Source organism: Toxotes jaculatrix, chromosome 14 (assembly GCF_017976425.1).
Source record: "Toxotes jaculatrix isolate fToxJac2 chromosome 14, fToxJac2.pri, whole genome shotgun sequence".
NCBI lineage: Eukaryota > Metazoa > Chordata > Actinopteri > Toxotidae > Toxotes > Toxotes jaculatrix.
This window is the reverse complement of record NC_054407.1, coordinates 5309882-5333312: the sequence shown is the minus strand read 5'-3', so window position 1 is coordinate 5333312 and position 23431 is coordinate 5309882. Positions and strand designations below refer to the sequence as shown.

General features: G+C 40.6%; 1 protein-coding gene across 5 annotated transcripts in view; it reads left to right on the top strand.

Moving 5' to 3' along the window:
• Window positions 1-23431, top strand: part of ctnnd2b (catenin (cadherin-associated protein), delta 2b) — a 114557-nt gene that overhangs the window by 68418 nt on the left and 22708 nt on the right. For all 5 annotated transcript variants that reach the window (XM_041054972.1, XM_041054971.1, XM_041054969.1 and 2 more), the window contains 3 exons: window positions 2766-2898; window positions 5817-6030; window positions 18366-18552. In XM_041054972.1, coding sequence (XP_040910906.1) covers window positions 2766-2898; window positions 5817-6030; window positions 18366-18552 — 534 coding nt within the window. The remainder of the gene's footprint in view (window positions 1-2765; window positions 2899-5816; window positions 6031-18365; window positions 18553-23431) is intronic.

Here is a 23431-nt window from a genome sequence, read left to right as displayed (position 1 = left end):
TATGTGTGTGTTTGACTACTATATCAGTGTGCTGGATTGTGCTTGTGCTCGTATGTATGTGTGTGTGTGTGTGTGTGTGTGTGTGTGTGTGTGTGTGTGTGTGTGTGTGTGTGTGTGTGCGTGTGTGTATGCTTGGCATTAGCTAATGCTGCTCTAAGCTGCATACTGAGTTGTCCTACAGCACTCGGTGGTGTGTGTGTTTGTGTGTGTGTGTGTGTGTGTGTGTGTGTGCGTGTGTTCGTACAAACTTGTGAGTGTTTGTGTGTGTGTGTGTTTATGTTAGATTAGACTGAAGTGAAATTATCTCCACGGGGATGTTGGGCTGTTGCTGCATCAAGAATAAGATACATCAAAGAGAAATGGGTTCCACATAAACAGGCCTTCTGTATGCAGCACCAAAACTTCTCCCAACTGTCAGAAAAAATTTAAATCAAAATGCGCAAAAGTGAGGATTTAAAAACAGGAACTGCATGTGGAGAATGTATCAAAAGCAGCAGAACATGCTTAAGCGAAATTAGAGCGAGATGAACACCCAGGAAGTATCAGCTCCTCCTTTCATCCACCTTCAGGTCTATAAACGACAAATCGCACTGAGGGAATAAAACTTTGCCTCAAACGAAAAGAAAAAAAAAAATCTGGTCCCAGTTCTAGTTGGTCTCTAGAAACCTTTGCTATCAAGGAAACATGATGCTTTTTTTGCCGTTGGCTACAGATAATCTATGTCAATAAGCCCCGCCTTCCTGCATCTCCGCCTCCCACCCCTCCGTCTGATTCCCCACCCTGACTTCTTTCTCCCACATCACATCTTTCTCACGTTAATCATCCACGTATCTTCTTTCGCACACACCCTTGCACACATTCATAGGGTTAGTGAGCTTAGTGTGTTTCTGCATGTGTGTGAGTGCCTGCGCCTAAAGCATGCCTTCAGGCAGAAGCACTGGCAGACCCAGGTTACGCACTAAAACCAAAGCTGCTGGGGCAGTTAAAAGAAGGGATTCATTATCCCAGCAGGAGGAGGCTCTTATAGAGCATTCAGGATAGCTGCTGTTGTTATTAACCTTCCAATGACAATGGTTTTGATCTTATAGGTTCAGCAGTGGGTGCATAAGCTGTGTGCCATATGTGCCAACTTCCTGTCTTTACCACTGAAGTTACTTATTTTTTCAGATGCTGCATATGATATATGGTGAAGTGTCACCTTTATGCTGGTGACATTATAAACATGGAGGTCGTTTTTTCCACGTTTTGGTCCTGTGATGTTCTAAATTTGTTCTGATACATTATCCCTGTACATGCATCATGATACTTCACTGAATCTTTGTTTATTAGATTCTGCTGGACAACACTACTGGAGTTCACGTGATAAAGTAAATACTGATGTAGCACCACTGGTAGCATAGAATGACTGGACTATCAATATCCAAACCTCATGATATATCATAATAATTCTAATTATTATGTATGCGTGTATTTCTATCCATGTAATGTGTGCTTTTATTTTGATGCTTCAGTATAGCTGTGATTTTTTTATAAGCTCGTTGATGATAAGACATGTCAAAAATACCGAAAAATAAAATCCTGGCAGGTAAAGTTTCTAAATGAGATTGTTTAACTCGCCGCTCTACTTTCTCAGTGTAAGCTGACAATCCAAAAGTTGCTCACTTTAAAGACAACAAACAGGCTCTGGCTTTGCTCACTACCTGCTGTCTGTGTCAGTTCAGCCTGGATGTCAGATGGGGCTGACAGTGTTTGACACGATACGGGTTGCTATGGTTACACTACATGGCCAAAAGGCCGTAGATATTAAAGAATAAATAATGAGCATTGAACCCAGACTAACAACTGCTGAGCATCTCAATCAAAAACCAAGGATTATTAATATGTTGCTATAGAAACCCTCTGTTCCTCAACGCAGTCTCTGCAGGAAAAAAAGGGTTTACTTTCCATAATCTAAGGCAAGCTTCCATCCATTACTTTATTATAAGAGATCGAATCAAGCACAGCAACGTATTCTGTCATCATAAGTCAGTTTCATCCATATCCATAAATCTCACCATCACTCATGATCTCTGCTGCCTAAAAACTGTAGCGTTCAGTCCTCTTCCCTGCTGTTCGGTACAGACATGTCTGAGCCAACCACGGCCCCTTTAATGTCTCATGAACTCGCCTTTTTTGTTGTGAGGTTTAGGTCTGGGGCTTATGGGAAATGGTGTTTGTCAAAGGCTATAATAAAACAAAAATAGCAAACAAACATTGACATTAGATTTGTAGTCAAAATACTGCTGTGTTTATCTAAACATATGAAGCACCCCACATGACATGCTGTTGAGAAAGGCTCTGCTCCAAGGCTGTATTTTTAGTAATTAAAGCTAAATCTAAATTGGCATTGGCATCATGTCTTTGGTGTATCCTCACTATTGAGCCTTCAGCTGTCAGACAGTAAATGTAAAATCAGTCAAATCAGTTATAATTTTTCATGCTAGTGATGAATGTTTTGACCCCAAATGGACAACTATTTTAGCTGAAAATAATTTAAACAGAACATAGAGCCGTGATTGGTTTTTCTTTTTGTTTTTGTTTTTTCATTCATTTCTACTTCTATCTCTCTTGTTCTTTTTCTCTGGTGAGCATTTGAAATCAGGGTCACAGTAGGAAGGCAAGCTGCCTAGTAACAGGTTCAGCCACACACACACACACACACACACACATTGCTATCTCTGCACACATCAAAACACACTGTATTTTCTTTCTTTGTGTCTCTGCAGGGAGTTTGGCTGGAGGGATCCAGAGCTGCCAGAGGTGATCCAGATGTTGCAGCATCAGTTCCCATCAGTCCAATCCAACGCTGCTGCATACCTCCAGCACCTCTGCTTCGGAGACAACAAGATCAAATCTGAGGTATTGATCGCTGAGGAGAAACCACACCAGGAGACAGGATTCTCAGACATGGATCACTGAGTTCCAAAACTCTGCTTGAAGGGGCCCTAACTCACCCTGTTGCTTATATATATACACACAGACACAAAGACATGCAGTCTTTGGAACTTATTCAGAGTTAGTGACCTACATTAAACTCACAGTAAAGGAGTTTGATCAAAACTCACACAAAAGCCTACTTTCCCCCTATTTGCTGTAGCATGTTGATAGGTATGCAGATATTTTCTGATTTGTGTGCTGAGGTTCTGAGAGCTCGGCTCAACATTGTTTTTGAAAAGCTTTGCTGCTGTGGAGTTTTTTAAGTGGGATATTTCAGTGCTTTGAGCAGCACAAGTAAGATTCCAGGGAACTGAGGTACTTAATAAAGAGTGAGTGGGTGAGTGTGTGTGCTTTGCTAAAAGTAATAGACAAATGGAGAAAAACCACTGCAATATTTCCACAATGTTTTCTATCTATGTACGGAAAAAACATAAAGCTACAGCCTGTTGGTTAACTTAGCTCAGCATAAAGACTGGAAACAGAGGGAAACAGTTAGCCTAGCTCTATCCAAAAGCAACAAAATCCACCCCTATAAATCTCACTAATTGAAACATCTAATGTTAATGTAAAATTCAAAAACTAGGTGCAGCACAAACAACATGTGTTGATAATTGTTACCATTGTGCTCCAACACGGCACACTGAGAGGGGTGCTCTTGAAGTTGACAGAAAACAGCAGGTGTCTCTTTTCTAAACTTCGTAAAATTTCTATAATGGCTGCATGTCAGCGGTGTAAAGCGCATGTGTTGTTTTCCTTTACTTTGTTGTTCTTATTCCTCTCCTGCGTCTTTAAAAACACTGCCTGATTGCCGTTGTTGGTTTTGAAGAAGGTAGATGAGGAGATGATTGAACTTTGGGGGACCATAGACCACATTAAAAAGTAGTAAATTTGTTTAAATCAAGTTAATTATCCTTCTGAAGTCTGCCATGTTTTATTTACTGTATCTACTTCATTTATGTATTATGTAGAGACAAGGTGAGAAAACCAGCTGAAAGTGCTGATTTACAGGCACATGTACACTTTAAATGAAAAAGGCACAAACACCGATCATCCATCCATCAGCTATACAGCTTATCCTTGAGGGGCTGGAGCCAATCCCAGCTGACATTGGGTGAGAGGCGGGGCACACCCTGGGCAGATTGCCAGTCTGTCACAGGGCTGACACATGGAGACAAACAACCGTCCACGCTCACATTCACCCCTACGGGCAATTTAGAGTCACCAGTTAACCTGTATGTGTTTGGACCGTGGGAGGAAACCCACGCAGGCACAGTGAGAACAATCAGCCACACAGACCCCGACAGGCCAGCAGGTCTGAATTAGGTCTGGATCATGAGTGAAGATTTGTACCTTCTCAAGATTCAACACACATCTTTATTCTGGGGAAACTCCGTCCAACATGTGTGGAGCTGTCTGAGCTCCACCAAACCCCACATTATATGGTATTAACTCCTCATTACACACACTTAACCCAACTCTGAATATAACCCCATTCCTGCTGTCTGTCCTCCTGTCCTTCAGTGCCGTCCTCACTCTCGTGTCTCTCAGAAGACTGTTCTGTCCATCTCTTGAATGTCAACTCAATTCCGCTCAATTCTTTATTAATCCACGTGGAGACGATGGATTTAAGAGCGAAGTTCTTCAAACAGCAATCAGCCAGCAGGCTTTTAAAATAGAGTGAATGAGAGATGGATAAGAAAGATGACTGATTTAGAGGCTGTGTGGAAGAGTGAAGTATGGTAGTATTTAGAGCAAGGCTGACAAAAGTACACCTTGCAGGCCAAATTGTTTTTTGCCCTTGAGTGAGATGTCTGAATGGTGAAGTAATAGACTGGATGCTGAGGGATGTCTATGGCCTCCTGCCTGTTCGGTCTCCTAGCAGTGAATACACTGTAAGGGTGTGTTTGGTGTGCGTTAGTTGTGAATGTATTCCATCCTCCGAATCACTAAGGCAAGACGAGACTGAGAGAAAATTAGCAGACAATAATTTTAGTCAATCAGTTGATAGTTTTAATGAATTTACCAGTTGAAGGCAATCTCCTGAATTTATTTGCCAACATTTGATTAATCCCAAACTCTAATAAATAATAATTGATACTAAAAATAATTATTATTTGCAGTCCTTGCTGAGACAAATTCTTGTTAATTTGTTGCCTTGTCAGGTGGGGTAAAGCTAGTTAGGCAGCTAATCGGAATTTGCATGTTGTTGTTTAGTGATGTTTGGCAAAGCACATTCATTACAAGGCTTATTAGTGAAGGAGCTAATGTCTGTTTTAACAAATAGCTTCTAAATAATCAGTGTCCAGTTTGAGATTCTCAGCCACAGTGCATCAGCTGAAACTGGCTTCATTAGGGACCCTAGAGACAAAACATGCAGGACAACTGCCTCGTCTCAAACAGTCTCCTTCACTAAAATGTCTCTTTTGTTTTAATAGAGAGGAGGCTGTCTGCCCTACATTCTCTCCTTGTCTAGACAGAAGGAAGCAGGGAGGGCGGCCGACACACAGAGACACACACAGGGACAGAAAGCGCAGTGGCTGGCATTCAGATAAACCTTTCATCAGTGCCACAGTAGCCACTGCACCTTGTTTATTTCTAAGTTCGGTGGAAAAGCAGAAATTAATATTTGCATCATGGCATAAAATTTGATTTTCTCATACCACACACCATTTTCTTATTGAGGCAAACAAACCCAATTATCTTGAGCTATTGTTTACTGTCTGTAGACTCTAGCAGGTATACTGTAGGGTGAAACTGGCACATAGAATCACTTTGATTATTTTTTATTTCACTCTGGCTGTCACCGTACGGTAATTCCGTCCTCCCTCCTCTGTCCTCAGATCCGGCGGCAGGGCGGCATCCAGCTGCTGGTGGACCTTTTGGACCACCGGATGACCGACGTCCACCGCAGCGCCTGTGGAGCCCTGAGAAACCTGGTGTACGGCAAAGCCAACGACGACAACAAGATCGCCTTGAAGAACTGCGGAGGCATACCTGCTCTGGTCCGACTGCTCCGGAAGACCACAGATGTGGAGATCCGAGAGCTGCTCACAGGTAAAATCCACAATTTTGTTGGTGAATGAGCAGCGGGGGCAAACATCGGGTATCCTTGGAAAAGCAAGGATTTTTTGCTTGTGTTTGCTCGTGTGTCTCTGTGCAACTTTAATACTTCCAGAAACAAACACACCTGTTTCCAAACCTCATTAACACTACCATTCAGCTGCCATAACTAAATACTAAATGTCCAACCTTATTTGCCATAAATTTCAGCACACATTACATGCTGTAATGTATGAAAGCAGAATACCAGAAATTTGAACAGAGGTCTCTACAATTAATTATTAGTTTTAAAAACTTAATTTAAGATGAGAAATCCTGGTTTGAGTGATATCTGCCTGGAAAGTGGTCATTTAAAGGAAAACCTTAAGCCCTAATATGCACACACAGTACATTCCTGCATAACAATGTGCAACTGCACATATACAATCCACTTATATTCATATACACTCACACACTTACACAGAGACACACACAGACTCTCATGTACAACCACACACACACTCAGATGAAGAACACTCAGTGTCGACTTACACACACACAGAACACTGCACAGCACATGCACTTTCCCATTTACATTTGAGCACAAAGACAGAGATACACATACAAATGAAAACACACACACACACACACACAGGAGAGACTTGTTTACCACCTGCCTGCTTCCCAGCACTCATCAAGCACTGTTGACTTGTCAAACTGAGCTTCTGTGGAAAGGGCTGCACTACACTTGTATCCACAGCAGGTTTGTATTCTCTGTCAGTAAACACAAATATCATCCACACTGCAAAAAAAGAAAAAAAAAAAGGATTCATTAGTCGGAGGTTCTAAACCCTCTGAGGTCTGGGTTGTAAACTTGCCGCCAAAAGAATTAAAGGATTACCAGCGAGGCCCATACCAGTGTTTTTCACAGCTTTTACTGTACATATCTCGACAATTCCTTTCTAATTGGCATTCACATGGATGGCCACGGTAAAAGAACTATCACCTCTGGAGTGGGATGGAGACGTGACAGAGCTAAAAGAGGAATACCAGTCTCACTCAGACTGATCTACGTCCAGAATCCCCGAGGGGTTTATTCCAATCCAGGAGCCAGATGAGAAAAATGGATTTTTCTTACCCACGCTCATGAAAACATCTCTGCTGCAGGCCTGTAAGGAGCATGATAATTTTCAAGGCTTGACATGTCAGAAACCAAGATTTTGGTTATTTCTGCTTTCTAGAACAGGGCATTGATTTCACAGAATGAAAGAGAATGAAAAGGTAAAGGCCTCCTCTGCATACTAGAAAATGATCAGTATAGCAAATTTATCTGGAAAGACAAATTATTCTGGTAGGAAGAATATAATTACAATCTTTTTTTTAAAATTAGTTTTCTTCATTTATTTATGTTTTAAGAAGTGAAGTGTGCTGTGAGTGAGAATTATTATATCATCCAACTTGTGCACGATGCCATAAATAAGTAAATACTCATTTAAGGCAACATAAATTATGGCTGTCCAGTGACACTGATCGTCACCAGTCTGTCACTCAGTGTGTGTCCCCTCAGTGTCTCCCCTCTCTGACTGTCCACGCTGAAAAATGTAGGTATGTTGGTGGAAATCATAGTAATGAGTGAGGTTGTCTTTGCAGGTTACAGTCTTAAGCGTTCCCAGTTTTAATGATCTTACTGAACACTGCAATAATGTCATATAGGAGTGACAGTAACTACCAATTTCTGAAGCTTGTATCAATAGGAATTATGTCCTTAGTGAAGGAATTCCACACCTCAGGATTCCCGATCAGTGCCAAGGTCCAGTGCCAATACAGGAAGTAGTGAGGCAGAGAGTAATGCTGTAGAGGTCAGTGTGTGGGAGTGTAGCATGACCATATACCCACACAACTAAAATCTTAACCTTAAGCGTAACATAGATATAATGCACAGATACTAAAATAATAGAAAAAACAGAGACTTAAAACAGACCTATAGCTTTACTGTGTGCTAAATATACACTGTACAGTGTTGGTAATATAATATACTATAATACACTGTACATTAGTGCAAGGCAGGTGCATTATTTATAGGCCAAACCTTGAAAAATCAGATTAATCTGATATATAACAGATGTGACGCATAATGTGATAAAAAGTCTGTCCTTTACAAGGACAAACTCTTCTGCCAGAGCAGTGTCCTCCTCCGACACAGAGGAGAATCATTGAACAGAGAGATGGTAGCTGGCAGGAATTACTTCCTGTGGCGGTCCTTGTCACAGCAGAGCTGAAGGTGTCTCTGACTGAACGCGCTCCGCTGTTTGAGCAGCAGGTCGTGTCCACACAGAAGTTTATGTTCTCCGCTGGGCATCCTGTCATGAAGTTGATGTTGTCTCCATGGGGCTCGGAGAGAACATCCCAGAACATCCCTGCAGAGTTTCATTAGCTTCCTGTGTCCACCTCCTTACAGTTGCTGTGGTCACAGGCTGCTGAGGGATGATGGGTGTGTAGGTGGGAGTGAGAGGCACTGGATTGTGGTCTGACCTGCTGAGGGGGGGGTGGGGCAGTGGAAATGTGTGCATGGTTCACATTTGCATGTCCTCTTACTGCTCTGCGTGCAGTCTGTGTTAGTTCTGTTCTGTTCTGTTTGCAGAAGCAACCAATATCAATGCTCTTTTCTGGTGATGGGAGTTGGTTTGCAACATCCAAGTTGTAATTATGAGAAAGCTCCAATAACCGAAACCTGAAGCTTAATAATATGCACATGCATGAAAAAGCAAACACATAACACATGATCCCAAGCGCTGCAGTTCCTCTGTGACGTGGACGCAGGCTTAGCTTGCCGAGTGTCCAGCTCACCTGTCACCTCCAAATCATTATCCGTCCTCACAAACCTTCCTAAACCAAACTCTCCCTGTCTCCCACAAAAGCTGCCCTTGAGCTTTTATCCACTCCCTCCTAATTATTCACAGCAGTGCTTCACATCAGGGTGACATGAGATTCTGGTGAGGGACAAACATTTTCCAAGTTATTTGTGGTAATAAGAGACAGTCATGAATACCAACACAAGCTGTAAGGCCTCCCAGAACAGGAAAGCCTTATCAGGACAGTGAAATTGAGAGGTGTCCTCCAATTTCCCACATACAATCACATTTGGGACAGAGTATGACCCACGTGTGCTCCGTGCGTTTATGTATATTTATATGTGTGTAGTGAGTATAGAAAAGGGTTTAGGCTTAGCAGAGATGGAAATAAAAGGTTTTTTTGTATGCTGCTGGAGTCTTAAAGAAGATTACCATATAAATTAGAGCAGCAATTCAAGGCACGGAGCACAGAAATCCCTCCTGTCACAAATTAATCAGCTGAACGACCGACCGGACGCAGACAGACCGTGCTCTCCTCTCTCCTCTCTCGCTCTCTCAAAGACCCAGAGGAAATAACTCTCCCTCTCTCCCTGTTTCTCAGCCTCTCTCACTCTCTCTCTTATCCCTCTGTGGTTAGGTTTCCGTAATTGGTCTCCCCTTCTCTTCCTGTCTCTCTCCTGTCCTCTTTGCCTTTCTCTGTCTCCTTTTTTCCCCTCTTTCTCTGTATCGCCTGCCCTCTCTGCCTCTTTCTGGTGAGCATTTTCAGTGAGGATCAGTGGGAAGTTAAGCTGCCTGCCTTGCTAGCTACAGATTCAGCTACACACACACAAACACACACACACGCTCTTTCTCTCACGTGTACAGTTTGCTTAATGGCACAAAAAGTCACAAACAAGGTTTTGGCCTTTGCTCCTCAGTCTCTCTCTCCCTCTTTTTGGTTTAATAATTGCTGTGTCTTTGTTTTTTTCTTCCCTGATCAGAACTAAAGATGATTATTTGGAGGGAGCAAAGCTGGTTTAAAAGAGCAGATTAACTTAACTTTACCTCTGCAGCCCAGATGCGACATACAGCAAAACAAAATTCATCCCAGTTCATCTTTAGATGTAGAGATGTTTCACCGGATGAGTGTGATGCAGAAGGAAAAGGTCAAAAAGTCATAAAGCAACAGTTCATCGCAAAGTAACCAGGAGTTGTTGAGTTGTTTCAGTCAAGACCAATGTGTTGAACTGACCAACTGACATTACTATACTTAGAGCCATATAACTAACATGGCTGCCAAATAGTGATGGAGAACACTTGGAGGGAGGAGGCCATCCAGAGGGAGCTGGAGACAGTGGTTAGAACCTTCTTGCTTTTTCAGTGACATAAATCCAAGAACCTGGTACCAAAGCTTCACAGGTTTCTTAAAAGTTAAGGCTATGAGAAGTCCAGTTTGCAGATGTTGTTAAATTCATACATTGGAAAAGGGCTTTGTACTATATACAGGGTACAGATGACTGACAACATCATATAAGCAGTAAAACCTTTAGTAAGGTGTTGGTTCACCATGAGCCTCCAGAACAGCTTCAGTTCTCCTTTACTTAGATTTTCCATGTCTCTGAAGCTCTGTTGGAGGGATGAAAACCATCCTTCCAAAGGATTTTCCCTCATTTGGTGTTTTGGTGATGGTACTGGTCCTGGACCTCCAAAATCCTTCACAGACCTTCAACTGCTCTGAAATCTAGCAATTGTCATCATTTTCTAGTGTCATTTCATTCACCCATTTGTCGCCAGTTTATATGATGTTGTACAGTGTTGTCCATTAGCACACAGACCTGGGTAGAGCACACAGAAGGCAGGATATGATGCAAAAAAAAGTATGCAGAGGAAATTGCAGTGTTTTGTTTTCATCATAAACAGCCGAGCCTCTTGCCTTTCCTTAAATTTGTCTGACGATTTTGGCGTTCCCAACAGAAGTTCCCAAATCTTGCTTTCTCTGTAGTTATTACATTTCATTGCCGTCTTTGTGTAAATAACCCTTCTTCTTCACCTTTGAACTCTTCCTTTTGAATTCTTCCAGTTTTACGCCATCCCATAATAGAATCGTCATCAACATGCTCACTCGCTCTCTGTGAGTTCTCTGGACAGTTACCTGCTCTGTTCACACATGGGCTCAATAGGACATTACTCAGGACTTGTACTAGGACTTGTACTGGGCAAGTCTGTTTAATGTCTGGTCCAATTGTTTCAGACGTGTGTTCTTACATACAGCTCCTCCGGGGGTAATGTCTCGATACGTTCAGGGTTGCAGAGCATGTGTGAATCCGTGACACGCTGTGTGGCTCTCAGCTTCTCTAGCCTGAGGCTGTTGGGTCGCAGCTATCTCTACAGAGAGCTCACTCTACTGCTGAGAGCACAGGTGAGACCTGTCTGCTCCCACTTTCACTCATTTTCAATAATTCTGCATTAAGAGTGTACATGAAAAGCCAAACATTTCTGTGGCCAAGTTTTCCTGTAAAGTTCTATCTGGCCTGAGGTGTTTTAAAGTGGCGTATTCAAGACCTGAATACAGTTTGCATCACTATCACTTCATAAAGCTACTGTGTGAAAATGTGACAGACTGTCACTTGAAGAGTTGTGTGTTTTTGCAGAGTGCATGTAGCTCAGGCTTGTCGTGCGTCAGTGTTTTGGCCTCAAGGAAACTTTGTGATGCTGCGGTGATGCATTTGTCTGCAGAAACACTCACGGAAGACCAGAATTTGTGTGTCTCAGGTATTAATCCTGGCTTAGATGAGCTAAGAACTGATTGATGAACTATTGATTAATTAGTTTAAATGTTTTAATATTCAGAAAGAGGTAAATGCTTATATATGCATTAATATTCTCAAAGAACTAAAAAAAAAAGCCCATTATCTATAGCAAAAATATTTGAGATCAAAGGTCACACGGACCATTGCAGCTATGGTAGAAATACAATTTGTCATCCCAGATACAGTTTTGGTGGATTTTCTTAACGTCGCAGCCAAGTCATGGTGATTCCACATGTGATTCCTATTTAACCCAGGTGTGCAGGTGTTTGTGAAGAGGAGATTTTTTCAGTTGAGCTACAGAGAAACACTAACAACATAATGCGTGCCCTCTCTGACTCACAGAGCTCTGCACTTTCTTTAACTTCTTTATTCCCTTTTAAAATCCACATGCTGTCAGTAGCTGTGGTTCCACTTGTCATTACAATGCAACTTTTTCATCCAGTCACAGCAGCACACATCACAGTAAGTGACAGGCCTGGATTGCTCACGTTGGTGTCAGCTCTTCAGAAGCAGATATGGAAGTTGTCAGGCTCACACTGTGATGGGAACTCTCCGCAGTCTGGATGCAATCCAGTCACAATGCTCATCCATTTCAGGCAGCGCAAAAAGATGGAGAGCGACAGCTTGACAGAGTAAAGCAGAGCAAACTCAGATTAAAAGGTAGTGTAAAAAATAAAAATTAAAAAAATGTTATTTACAAAATTAAAACATTTCAGGATTTGTACCATAAAGTCATCCAACATGTTTTTCCAGGAACTCGGAACTTTCAAACACAAGATTGAAAACAAACAAACACAAGTAGCACCATAAGCAGAACATGTGAAAACTGATAGGAGTATATTCTATAAAAAATAATTTATGAAGCAAATATAGAAAAGGCAACACAAGAATAGAAAAGATAAGGGAAAATCTTTAAGATAAGGGAAAATAACATAAAAAGATGTGTATTTGTGAATAAACATACCAAAAAAGGCTTGAGTACACAAAACTAACCTAACACCAAAGTTAATGATACAAACATGCAGCAGCTGCGTTCCCTTCAATTACACTGCGCTCATTAACTTTTTTTTTCCAGTTCACTTACAGAGGACTTTCAAAGCCGTTTCTCTGAAAAAAAAAAAGTTTTAAGACTTAAGTCTGTTTAATTGCAGGTAACTAAACCTTCCATCCATTAACACCAGACTGAAACTCATCATTATTACTGTCTATTTGTCTCTTTCACTCTACTAAACTGTAGGTGACATCAGAAATAATGAGTGAATAAATGAACACATCACAGTACAGTGTCAGAGGAACAGAGCTTTTCTTTCTTTGCAAAACAACTCTGTTGGACCTGAGCATGATTTAACAGTATACAGCTTAGCTGCAGTGTTTCCAGGACCCAAACTGAGGAAACACGATGACACAGCAATTATTCTGTTGATTGAATAATTGTTTTAGTATTTTATTGGTATAAAAATGCCGAACATGCTGATTCAACTTTCTCAGTTGTGATGATATCGCTGCATTTAAACACGATAATAAACTGTATTTGAAGATGTCACCTTGGTCTGTTTACAAAAAAAACATTTTTTACATCCTTATATTGATTATACAACCAAACTGTATTTAGGCTGCTGGCCTTTGAAATCCTCACTGTTCACACTGCTCCGTTCTCAGCTGCCAGGCAGCTGGCTCAGTGTGACACCTGTGATCTTTAGCGCTCCCTCCACTGAACGTTTGATTTTTTTTTTTTTTTCTGTCTGAAGATGACAGCAATTAAAAAAGGTGACAATTGTTTAAAGGACCCATCAGCCCTCTACACATCCACCCAAATGGCAGGTACAGAGTTCCTGTCATAGGAGGATGGTCTCTCTTATTGCAAAGGCACTCTGCTGTTCTCAAGGTCACACACATCAGTGTGGGTTCTTAATAAATGTAACTTGCATACAAGCAGCTACTGAAGGTGCTTACACCACCGACCGCTTGTTGGGACATACAGTAATTACTGTAGTTATAGTTTCTGTATTAGTTGTGAGAATTTATTGATTTGTTATTGGTGTTCTCAAAAACACACAAAAGTCTGGAAACATGCTTTTCGGGGCTGCAGGTAGGCGAACATGCATGGAGATCACTCTGAGACCCGACAACAGTTCATGTTTTTTTTTTTCTTGTACTTGTGAGTACAAGAAAAACATGTTTTTTCTTACTTGGCAGGAGTTAAACTGCTTTACACTCAGGTCCCCACAATGTGTTTTTGAGATTTCTGTGTAGATCATGTCAAAGTCGTCAAAATCCACCCTCTGGTGACTACGTTTATTATTTAACTCCCAACCTTTACATAGGTAATATTAATTGCTTTAGAAAGGCTCATTTTAAAAAGGATAATAAAAAAAAATATGCACACACAAATAACCACTTACTTTCTCACTTCCAAAAAATTACTTCTCTCTGAAGGTCTCGAATTCAAAGTGGTTCACACAAGGACAGGAGTCCACATACACCACAAACAGTCAGAAATTCATCAGGAGAATTGAGGAGCAAAAATAAATAAATAAGTAAACATAAAAATTCAGAGCAAGATCAAGAGGTGGACAAAAAGACACGCTGCAATGTTGCAGAAGGCAGAAATATGACAGGGGAATCAAAGTACAGAGCGAATGAGAGATGGGAAATGGCTTCACAGACAAAGAGAGATGGCCAACATATTCATTTCCCCTCCTCCCATATAACAGTACATTCATAACCTCCTGCTGCCACTCGTGATGTAAGGCTGAGGCAATTAACCTCCTTCATCTGTCACACACTCATGGCTGAGTGAATGTGTGGCTATGTGTGTGTGTGTGTGCGTATACTCAGTAGACCTTGGATGCGTGCATGTTTGCGTGAGCCTGCATGTTCATGTTTATTAGCAGGCCTTAATGTGAGTATGATTTGTGTGTTTGTGAGTGTGTTTCAGATCAAAGATAAAACCCCACTTATCACCTCAGGGAGATGATGTCATACTCTGCACAGCAAGAAGTGATGCTGACAACCAGCTGAGTTTACTCACGATAATAATAAAAAAAAAAAAAATCTTTTTCTTGTAGCCGCAGTATGGCATCACGTGTCTTACAGTACATTTTGCCATGTACAATATATGGTTATTACTTGATTTTACTGTTAAAATCAATGCAACACATGTATAATATGTGCATACTCCTCCACGGCCCATTGGATACATGGATATGTATCTCTAGAAACCACCAGAGACACATATTCATGTATCCAACATGAAAACAACAGCCAAAAAAAAAAAACTTCTTTAGATGCCACTTAGTTACAGGAAAGAGAAATGGATAATTATATTCTTTGATTTTCATTTTCAGTGGCTTTGATTTGATGTGTGGTCAACAGATTAGAAAAGTCAGAGCAACATTAACATGCATGATTACAGGATTTAGCTTATGTGTGAAAAGCAGTTTCATGAAAATGAAATTTTGCTCGCTGTGCTCCGACAATTTAGCCACAAGGCGTCGAATATGTTATTTAGTCATTTTATTCAGACTTTGCAGGTTGAGGTTCATTATTTTGATCACAGGAAGCTGCCGTGGAGTTTGTAACCAGCATAAAAGAAATTTTTGAAATTTGAGTGAACTCATACTTAGCGGAGTATTTTTACAAAACAAATGGAGTGAGTCATTTAGCTTTGAAAAAGCTTAAGAGCCCTGTCCTTATGAAGTTTCAAGGTTTAATCTAACTGAACAAAACCCAGATTTCTCTCAAATGAAATACAGAGTAATTTTGCTCGTTAAATTTAAATAAGACATTTTTGGAGTTGTTAGAAGTTCCGTCATAGACCTAAGCTAACTTATTAGGTCTAAGTTTTACTTTCTTATATAACTATAGGACAGAAAGCAACAAGCTTATTTACTTTGGAACATGGAGTTGGAGTATTTCATTTCTAATACTGTGGGGTGAAAAAAACACACACACATTCGCTGACTCACAGATGTGGATATCAAGGTCAGCTAGAATTATGATGTGTCACATTGAATGTCGAGGTTATCAAAAACCCAGCACGCCTTCTTTGCCCTCTTGAGCGGGAGATAAGATGAGACAGAGAGAGGACACTTTCGCTGACACGACAGTCCAGGCTAATTACCGTCATGAAGCCAGAAGCTAGTCATTTAGAAACTCCTTCTGACCACAAACAGACACTGCTGCCTTAACGCCCCACACAAACACACCGAGTCCAAACGGCTGACAGAGTTAAGACTGATTTGTCGAGGGGGCTTAGATGCACACGCACACACAGACAAACACACATGTGCATGCACAAGAACAAATTCATACAAACCCACAAAGACAGATAACAGAAGCTGTAATTACACAGTCGCTGTTCAGCCGAGGGTGAACAACACAGCACTAAAGAGAGGACGCTTTATTCCAAACGTATGCACACGCACACACACACACACACACACACACACACAGATCCAAGGATAGGATGTTTTACCACTATAACAGCTGTAATTATAACAAAGGAAGGGGGGTAGATAAGTAGAGAAATGACCAGGGGTGGACACACTTAAAAGCACTAACATATAATTATATGAATACACAGATTAGGACATAGACACTTTGCAAGACGAAGGTCAACAGGAATTATGATCCGCAAGGTTATTACAGTTGTGTGTGTGTGTGTGTGTGTGTGTGTGTGTGTGTGTGTGTGTGTGTGTGTGTGTGTGTATAACCACTTAAGAAATCAAAGTGTTTCCAGCAAAACGTGATGATTTTGTCTCTTACCTTCTCTGTCCTTTTCTTGAAAGGCTCAAACAGAGAGCTTTGTCTGTTGCCAGTATGTGTGTGTGTTTGCGTGTATGTGAGGCAAATTGCAAAAAAGAGTGAACAGCAATAGGCAGGAGACCAGTCTCTCCATTTTCTTGGTTGGCTGGTCACTGTATGTTGAATTCAGGTGAGGATTAACAGCAGCAGAGAGGGGCAGTGGAATTTTGTGTAGTGCTTTCAGTGCTTCTCTTCATTTGATTTACCTTGTTATCTGTTAATTACAGCAGCACAGTGGAGACCTGGAGCAATAAATAAAAGGTTATGTTTTGAAATATTAGGACATTTGAAATCACATCACTTCTGCGTAAGCTGCAGTGTGCTAACTGTCGGTTACATGTACATCTCCGTACATGTCTGTAGGTCTGTCCTTTATTCTGATGATTATTGACATTGCCATATCTGTAAATTTTCAGCTTTTGTTTAGTACCTGAATTCATCCCTGCAGCCCTACACTGCACTAGTTAGGATAGAAATTCTATTAAAATAAGCTTTGTTGATAAAATGTTAATGAAAGTATAAATGTATGAAATTGTCATTCAAATACACTTAAAATTGATATATAAACCTATATATATCAGGAAATCCATTTACTGATTACTTAACAAATAATAATTTGGTGATATATATCATTTATTCATATTAAGGACATTCAGTTTCCAGTTGTGTTGAAAAAACGCTGGGCAACTGACAAAAGCTTAAATGTACAGTACAATGTACAATTGTTTTCACATCATTCCTTACATGTTTCTTGTCTAAGTTCATTAAAGTTTTTATTATGATCAAGTATGATCTGTTTAAATAAATCAATAAGTCTACTGTCAATATACACTCAGTCTTTACACAAAAATAAAGCGGCAAAATAATTCAACTTACCACAGGTATTATTCAGCACCATTCTGACGGAGAATCTTCAAGTATATTTCACATAATCAATACACCTTGTTTCCGATTGTTTCAGTTGCAGTCAGGTTGAAGGGTTATGTGACTTTTGTGACATCTAACACACACACACACACACACACACACACACACACACACACACCCTCCATAGCTATGTACAGAACCAGATCTTTAAGGATCTAGTGTATCCAGTCATTTCCTTTTTCACAACTTCTGTTCTTAGACTTGCATTAAATTTTGAAAGTTTTGAAAATCTCACACACATTTAACATGAAATGGCCTCTGGCTCTTTCACTGCTTAATGCTCCAATAAGTTCACCGGCTAGTTGCTAACTTTTTTTGTTAAAAACAGCTTCCTGTTGTGGCTAGTTTGTTAAAATATAACAAAACTGATGCTTGTCTATATATGTGGATATTTTTAAAATCTTTTTTATGAGCAAATCTTTTCCTGTGTTTTTGTCCCACCATGAACTATTTGCTGACAAAGTGAACGTGGGGCCTCTTGGGGCGGGGGGGGGGGGGCTTGTGGCTCCAGGGCCCCAGGATAGTTGCCTGATTTGCCTGGTTGGTAATCCAGTCTTGGTGTTACTAATAACATTAATGTTTGCTGAATTCTATTCAGGTTTCCCATTAAACCATGACAGCGAGCCAGTGAGTCAGCATGCACAGTACCAGGAGCCTGAAACTGAAGCAGCTAAATGGCATTCAGCCATCATTCAGTTTATTATTTACATGTGTGCTTTTCCTCCTGTGAGATGTCAAAATGTCTTCCATGAAAAAGGCCTGTGGTACTCATTTTGAGAACATGTGTCTGGCTTTTCAGACTGCTGTAAAGACATTGCAGCAACTGTCTGTTGCTGCTCACTAAAACCTTTTAAATATTTCAGTGGTTTTTGTCCTGGAGTTAACTTTGTGTCTGTCTCTTCTCCTGTCTGCCTCCTCTGTTGTTCCATTTCCCCGCACTGGTGTTCACCTCTTGTCTCCCTGCTGTCCACTGCAGGTGTTTTGTGGAACCTGTCGTCCTGCGACGCCCTGAAGATGCCCATCATCCAGGATGCCCTGGCCGTGCTGACCAATGCTGTGATCATCCCTCACTCGGGCTGGGACACGTCCCCGCATACACAGGAGGACCGCAAGCTGCACCTACACTCCTCCCAGGTCCTCCGCAACGCCACAGGCTGTCTCCGGTCAGTGACACTGTCTGATTCTCCCGTGTTGTTTGTTTTGTTTTTTTTCTTTCCTCCTTTTTATTTTTTAATGTGCCTCTGTGCTGATGGCAGCCATGGCCAGGTATTATGCTTTCGGGTTGTCCGTCCGTCCCTCTGTTCTCATGAACCTGATATCTCAGTAACACCTTCAGGGATTTTTTTTTTCAGATTTGGTGCTGATTAGATTTTGATAGTCAAAGCTTAAAGGTCAAGGTCACTATGACCTCACAAAGCACATTTCTGGCCTCAAGAATTTATGTACTAATTATGACAAAATACACTTAATACTTTTCATTACATCCCTTCAAAGACTTCACTGATATTATGTGGGTCTGGACAGACATGGACTTAAACTAGGATGGTGAGGTGGTGATTGTAGTCCAACATAAAGAAGACAAAGTTCTTTTTTTTTTAATGTTTTATTTTTTTATTCATACATTTTAAAATGACATACTATTAGCTTCATATTCAACATACATGAACTGTTATTGTTGGAACTGCTTCACAGCAGAGAAACATATTCACCCAATTTGCAGTCAGAGTTATGCTGGTCACAGTCCACTATTAACACATTAGCACACTCAGACAGAGAAAAACGTCCCGCTTAGTTCAAAGCAGTCTGCATTCTGTGTTATTTTTACCACTGCACACACAGAGAAGTGACAGACTTAGCTGCATTTAAGATGACTCACCATTTGGCTTCAGAGCTGCTGTGGCTTTTCATTTTCTCACTTGAGACATGATACTAGTCATACAGTGCAATGTGGATGTAGTAGGACTGTGACACATATTTTTTTTAATTTGGTGTTTTGGCTCAGTGCTCCAGCATGTTGCATATGGAAAAAAAAACAACCAGTGGTTTTACAATGTAGTACTGACTCTCACGTTATAAACTGTTTTGTATATTATCAGTAAAATGAATACATTACTTGTGTGTTTAAATGTAGGGCAGGTTTAGGGTTAGGGATATGAACCTGAGGCATATATGGAATTATATAAAACGTAGGTTTTATTTTTTGATGTAAACTTTTATTCCATACTCTAAAACTTTTACCAGAGTAACACCATGTTTTTTGAGTGTGTTTCCATCACCTTCTTCTCCCCACCTGCATCAACATGTAGGGTATCAACAAGCCAGTCTGCCAAAAACTTTTCTAGTCTTTTAAAACCATTAAAGTTATGCTTAACCTGTCCTGTTCCTCCACTTTACCAAACTTGGCTAAACTAACCTGCTTTGCCTTCTTTGGTCACAAGTTGCAAACACAGCACTGGCAGCACTGGGACTGCTGTGGCTCAGGATGTAGAGCAGGTTGTCCACTAGTCAGAAGGTCGATGGTTTGGATGAGATGGTGTCAAAGTGCCCTGGGACAAGATACTGAACCCCAGATTGTCCCTGATGTGCCCATCAGAGTGTGGATGTATGTGTGTTAGTTAAAAGTGCTGTATGCTTAGAGTAAAAAGTGCTGTATGAATGTTTTATGTGAATGTGACTTGTAGTGTAAAAGCCCCTTGACTGGTCGAAAAGATTAGAACAGTGCTATATAAATGCAGTCCATTTACCATAATATACTTATTTTGGCAAAAATTGCTTAGCTACACATCTAATGCATGTCCTGAGGGAAATATCTTTACTCCGTTAAATTCTCTACTATATGTTCACCAGCTTGTTGCTAACTTTGTCTGTGTACAGTTTGGTGCTGGGCAGGTAGTGGGCAGTGGGTTTTTTGAGAGAACGATGCTAATGAGATGAAAAATGGTAAGAATGCTCTGTAGAGCTGAGGGGGAGATCAGAGCTGCGTTCTCTGAGTCTGTCACTATCAGTGACCCCTTTCATACGCACACGGTCATTTTATGTGTTGCTAATATAGAAAATATTTATCATCTGCAGCTTTAATTGTAATACGAACTTTAGCTCATCAGCAGAAACCGAGTTACATATTCTCTTTGAGCGCGGATTAATTGCTTTAATGTACAGTGCAGCATAACAAGTCAATTATTTCCCTACAAAATGTGCACTAGACTACCTTGTGCCTTCTTATCAAAGATGTATAAATATGCCTATTGTTAGCTTATTTGTGTTTGTTGAGGAGATTAATTGACTTTACTCATTCTTACCAACTATGAGTATAAAGTACAAGATGATAAGAAGTGGGGGAAATGAAGCCATGTCTGATAGTGGTGGTGTCAGATTTACCTCATAAACTAATACATCATCTTTCTTTTAAACAGTGTAATTAAACATTGTGTGTGTGTGTGTGTGTGAACTGTGATGCTGAGACAGCAGTCTCTCGTAGATCTCCTTTCCGTAAGATTAAATGAAAATGCGCCCTGACTCAGAAAGCAATGTATAGAAGCATTAGCTTTTGTAATTCTATTTTCGATTTGCTTTCTAGTGTTTCATCTGCAGGGATCCATCATTTTGGTTTCCTGCCATCTGCCTTAAAGGTATAGAGACACAACTTCAGACCTCCTGTACTCTGCATTCTGCAAAATTCTCTAGACGTTACCCTGGAAGCACTGTATGAAAATATCAAATCCTGTTATACTATCTAAAAATGTGTTCCAGTACTTTACATCCAGAAATACAGTTTAATAATGTTGTCGTCCCTTAAGGGAACACAGACACAACAAAAGTAGCCCATGTATGTAATTTTGATACTGTAGACATCAGCAGAAAATGTACAAGAACCTACAGTTTCATTATTATCATTATTACTTCATGTGTTTTTTGATTTCCTCTTGTTGACCTACACAAAGTGATTTGTGCAGGTCAATAACTTTTACACAAAGTGTCATTTTTTAAAGGTTTGAAGGTTGTTTTGCATTTTAAATTTTAAATTTTATAGTAAAGTATAAGTATATAACCCTTTTAAAGTGGCACTGCTTATTGTTGCAAAGTGATTAATGGGACTGATATTTATTTTTTGTATAAAATTTGGCTGTGTTCACAGTATCCATTATCATTATCCTTACTGCAGACCCAATGCATCAGGCTGAAAAACAGGGCTGTTAGATCATAAATCACTATTATCACTGTGTTTACCATCTGTAATTACACTCAGTCAGTGTGAGAGTGGAAGACAGTAGAGGGTCTGACATTTTTAAAGCCCCTAAAAACTTTCTGTGCATCATTAGGCATTAATAACTAAATAAGCGGTGATCACGGTTAAAGCTTGGAAAAAAAAAAAACATCCTTAGGTTTGATTTATCAAGAGCTTTGCACTCAAAACCTCTAGTCATCTGGCAACATACACCAAGGAAAAAACTGTATGTTCATGTGTGTCCATTAGTCTGGTTCCAGACCTTTGATTCAGCATCCACAGCTCAGATGTGGTCTGATGTAGTGCTCATTGGTCGCTGCTGTGGGAGCAACAACCGACAACTTCTTGTTTGCTGTGTAGCTGCAACCATGATAAGCAGTGACAGAAAAAAGTGACAAGCAAACGACTATGGCAGGTTTTGTGTTCACTGAAAATGACATCTACAGGATGTATATGGATGTCACATAAGTTTAGAGTTGCTAGTGGCTGGTTAGGTTAAAACAAAACAAAATAAAACATGCCCCAACCAGAACATGGCTGAAATGAATACTGTGCCAGGCTGAATGAATGACAGTTGAGTCTGTTACCCGTTGCTCACAGTAAGACCCTAATTATAAGGAGACAGATTTTCAGTGCCTTTAAAACTAGATGTAACAAATCATTAGATATTTCTACACATGAAATTTGTATTGCTGAGATGCTTTCCAAACTCCGTCCGTATTATCAGGACTGCATGATGAAATTTCTGTGGAGTCTGAGCTCATGTATATTTCTAACAGAGACTGTGAACCACACACTTTTTTGATGTGCTATTGGTTCCCCTCAATCAAACCCTCGAGAATCACAAGAAGAAACACACACACACACACACATTTTACAGACAGAATAATGCCAACTTTGCCTGAAACACCAACACTTCGTATGTGTATTTGTCTTTTAACCTGTCTCTCATTGCGTAGATTTATCGTGTGTCTACCCTCTTATTCCCTCAGACCTGCAGTTCATGTTGTACAATAGAACAAATACTTCTGCTTTAATTGTGCTACAACTCATTTCATTCATCGAATTTTTGACATTTGGAATGGGATCAGCGCTTGACATTTCAAAATATTTTCTGTCACAAACGTTACAAATGTGCAGCACAAGTTGAGTGAGAATAGAGAGGGATTCCTGCCATGACTACAACTGTCTGGCTTCCTGTGTGTGTGTGTGTGTGTGTGTGTGTGTGTGTGTGTGTGTGTGTGTGTGTGTGTGTGTGTGTGTGTGTGTGTGTGTGTGTGTGCCTCCGTCTCTCTATTTATCTCACCATTAATCTCAGCAGCAATATGTATCCTCACCTGCTCTCAGTGAAAATAAACTGCACATATTGGCAGCTAACAAAGGCTCTAGTCCCTTCAAACACTTTGTGTGTGAAAATGCACACATCTGGTACCGTGATGTGTGTGATTCCGGCGGTGTGTGTCTGAGTGTGTGTTGCGGGAGGCAGCTTTGTGTGGATCAGCTCCCCAAACTCGAAGGGCTAATTCATCTTTCTCACGCCTCGTTAGGGAATGCTGGGAGTCTGATTAAAGATTGAATATTTCATGGCGGGTTTGGTACACCGCCGGCCACCTGCTCTCTCTCTCTCTCTCTCCCTCTCTTCCCATCTCCTCGCTTTCTCATTTTCTCCCTCTTCCTCTTTTCCCTTTAGTCACTCCCTCCTCCCTCGCTCCGTCTCCATCTCATTCTATTACTCCATTTCTTTTCTCTCTCTCAATCAGATTATCCCTCCTTTATCCTTTTCTTCTTCTGTCTCGCCCTGTTGCTGCTTCGCTGTC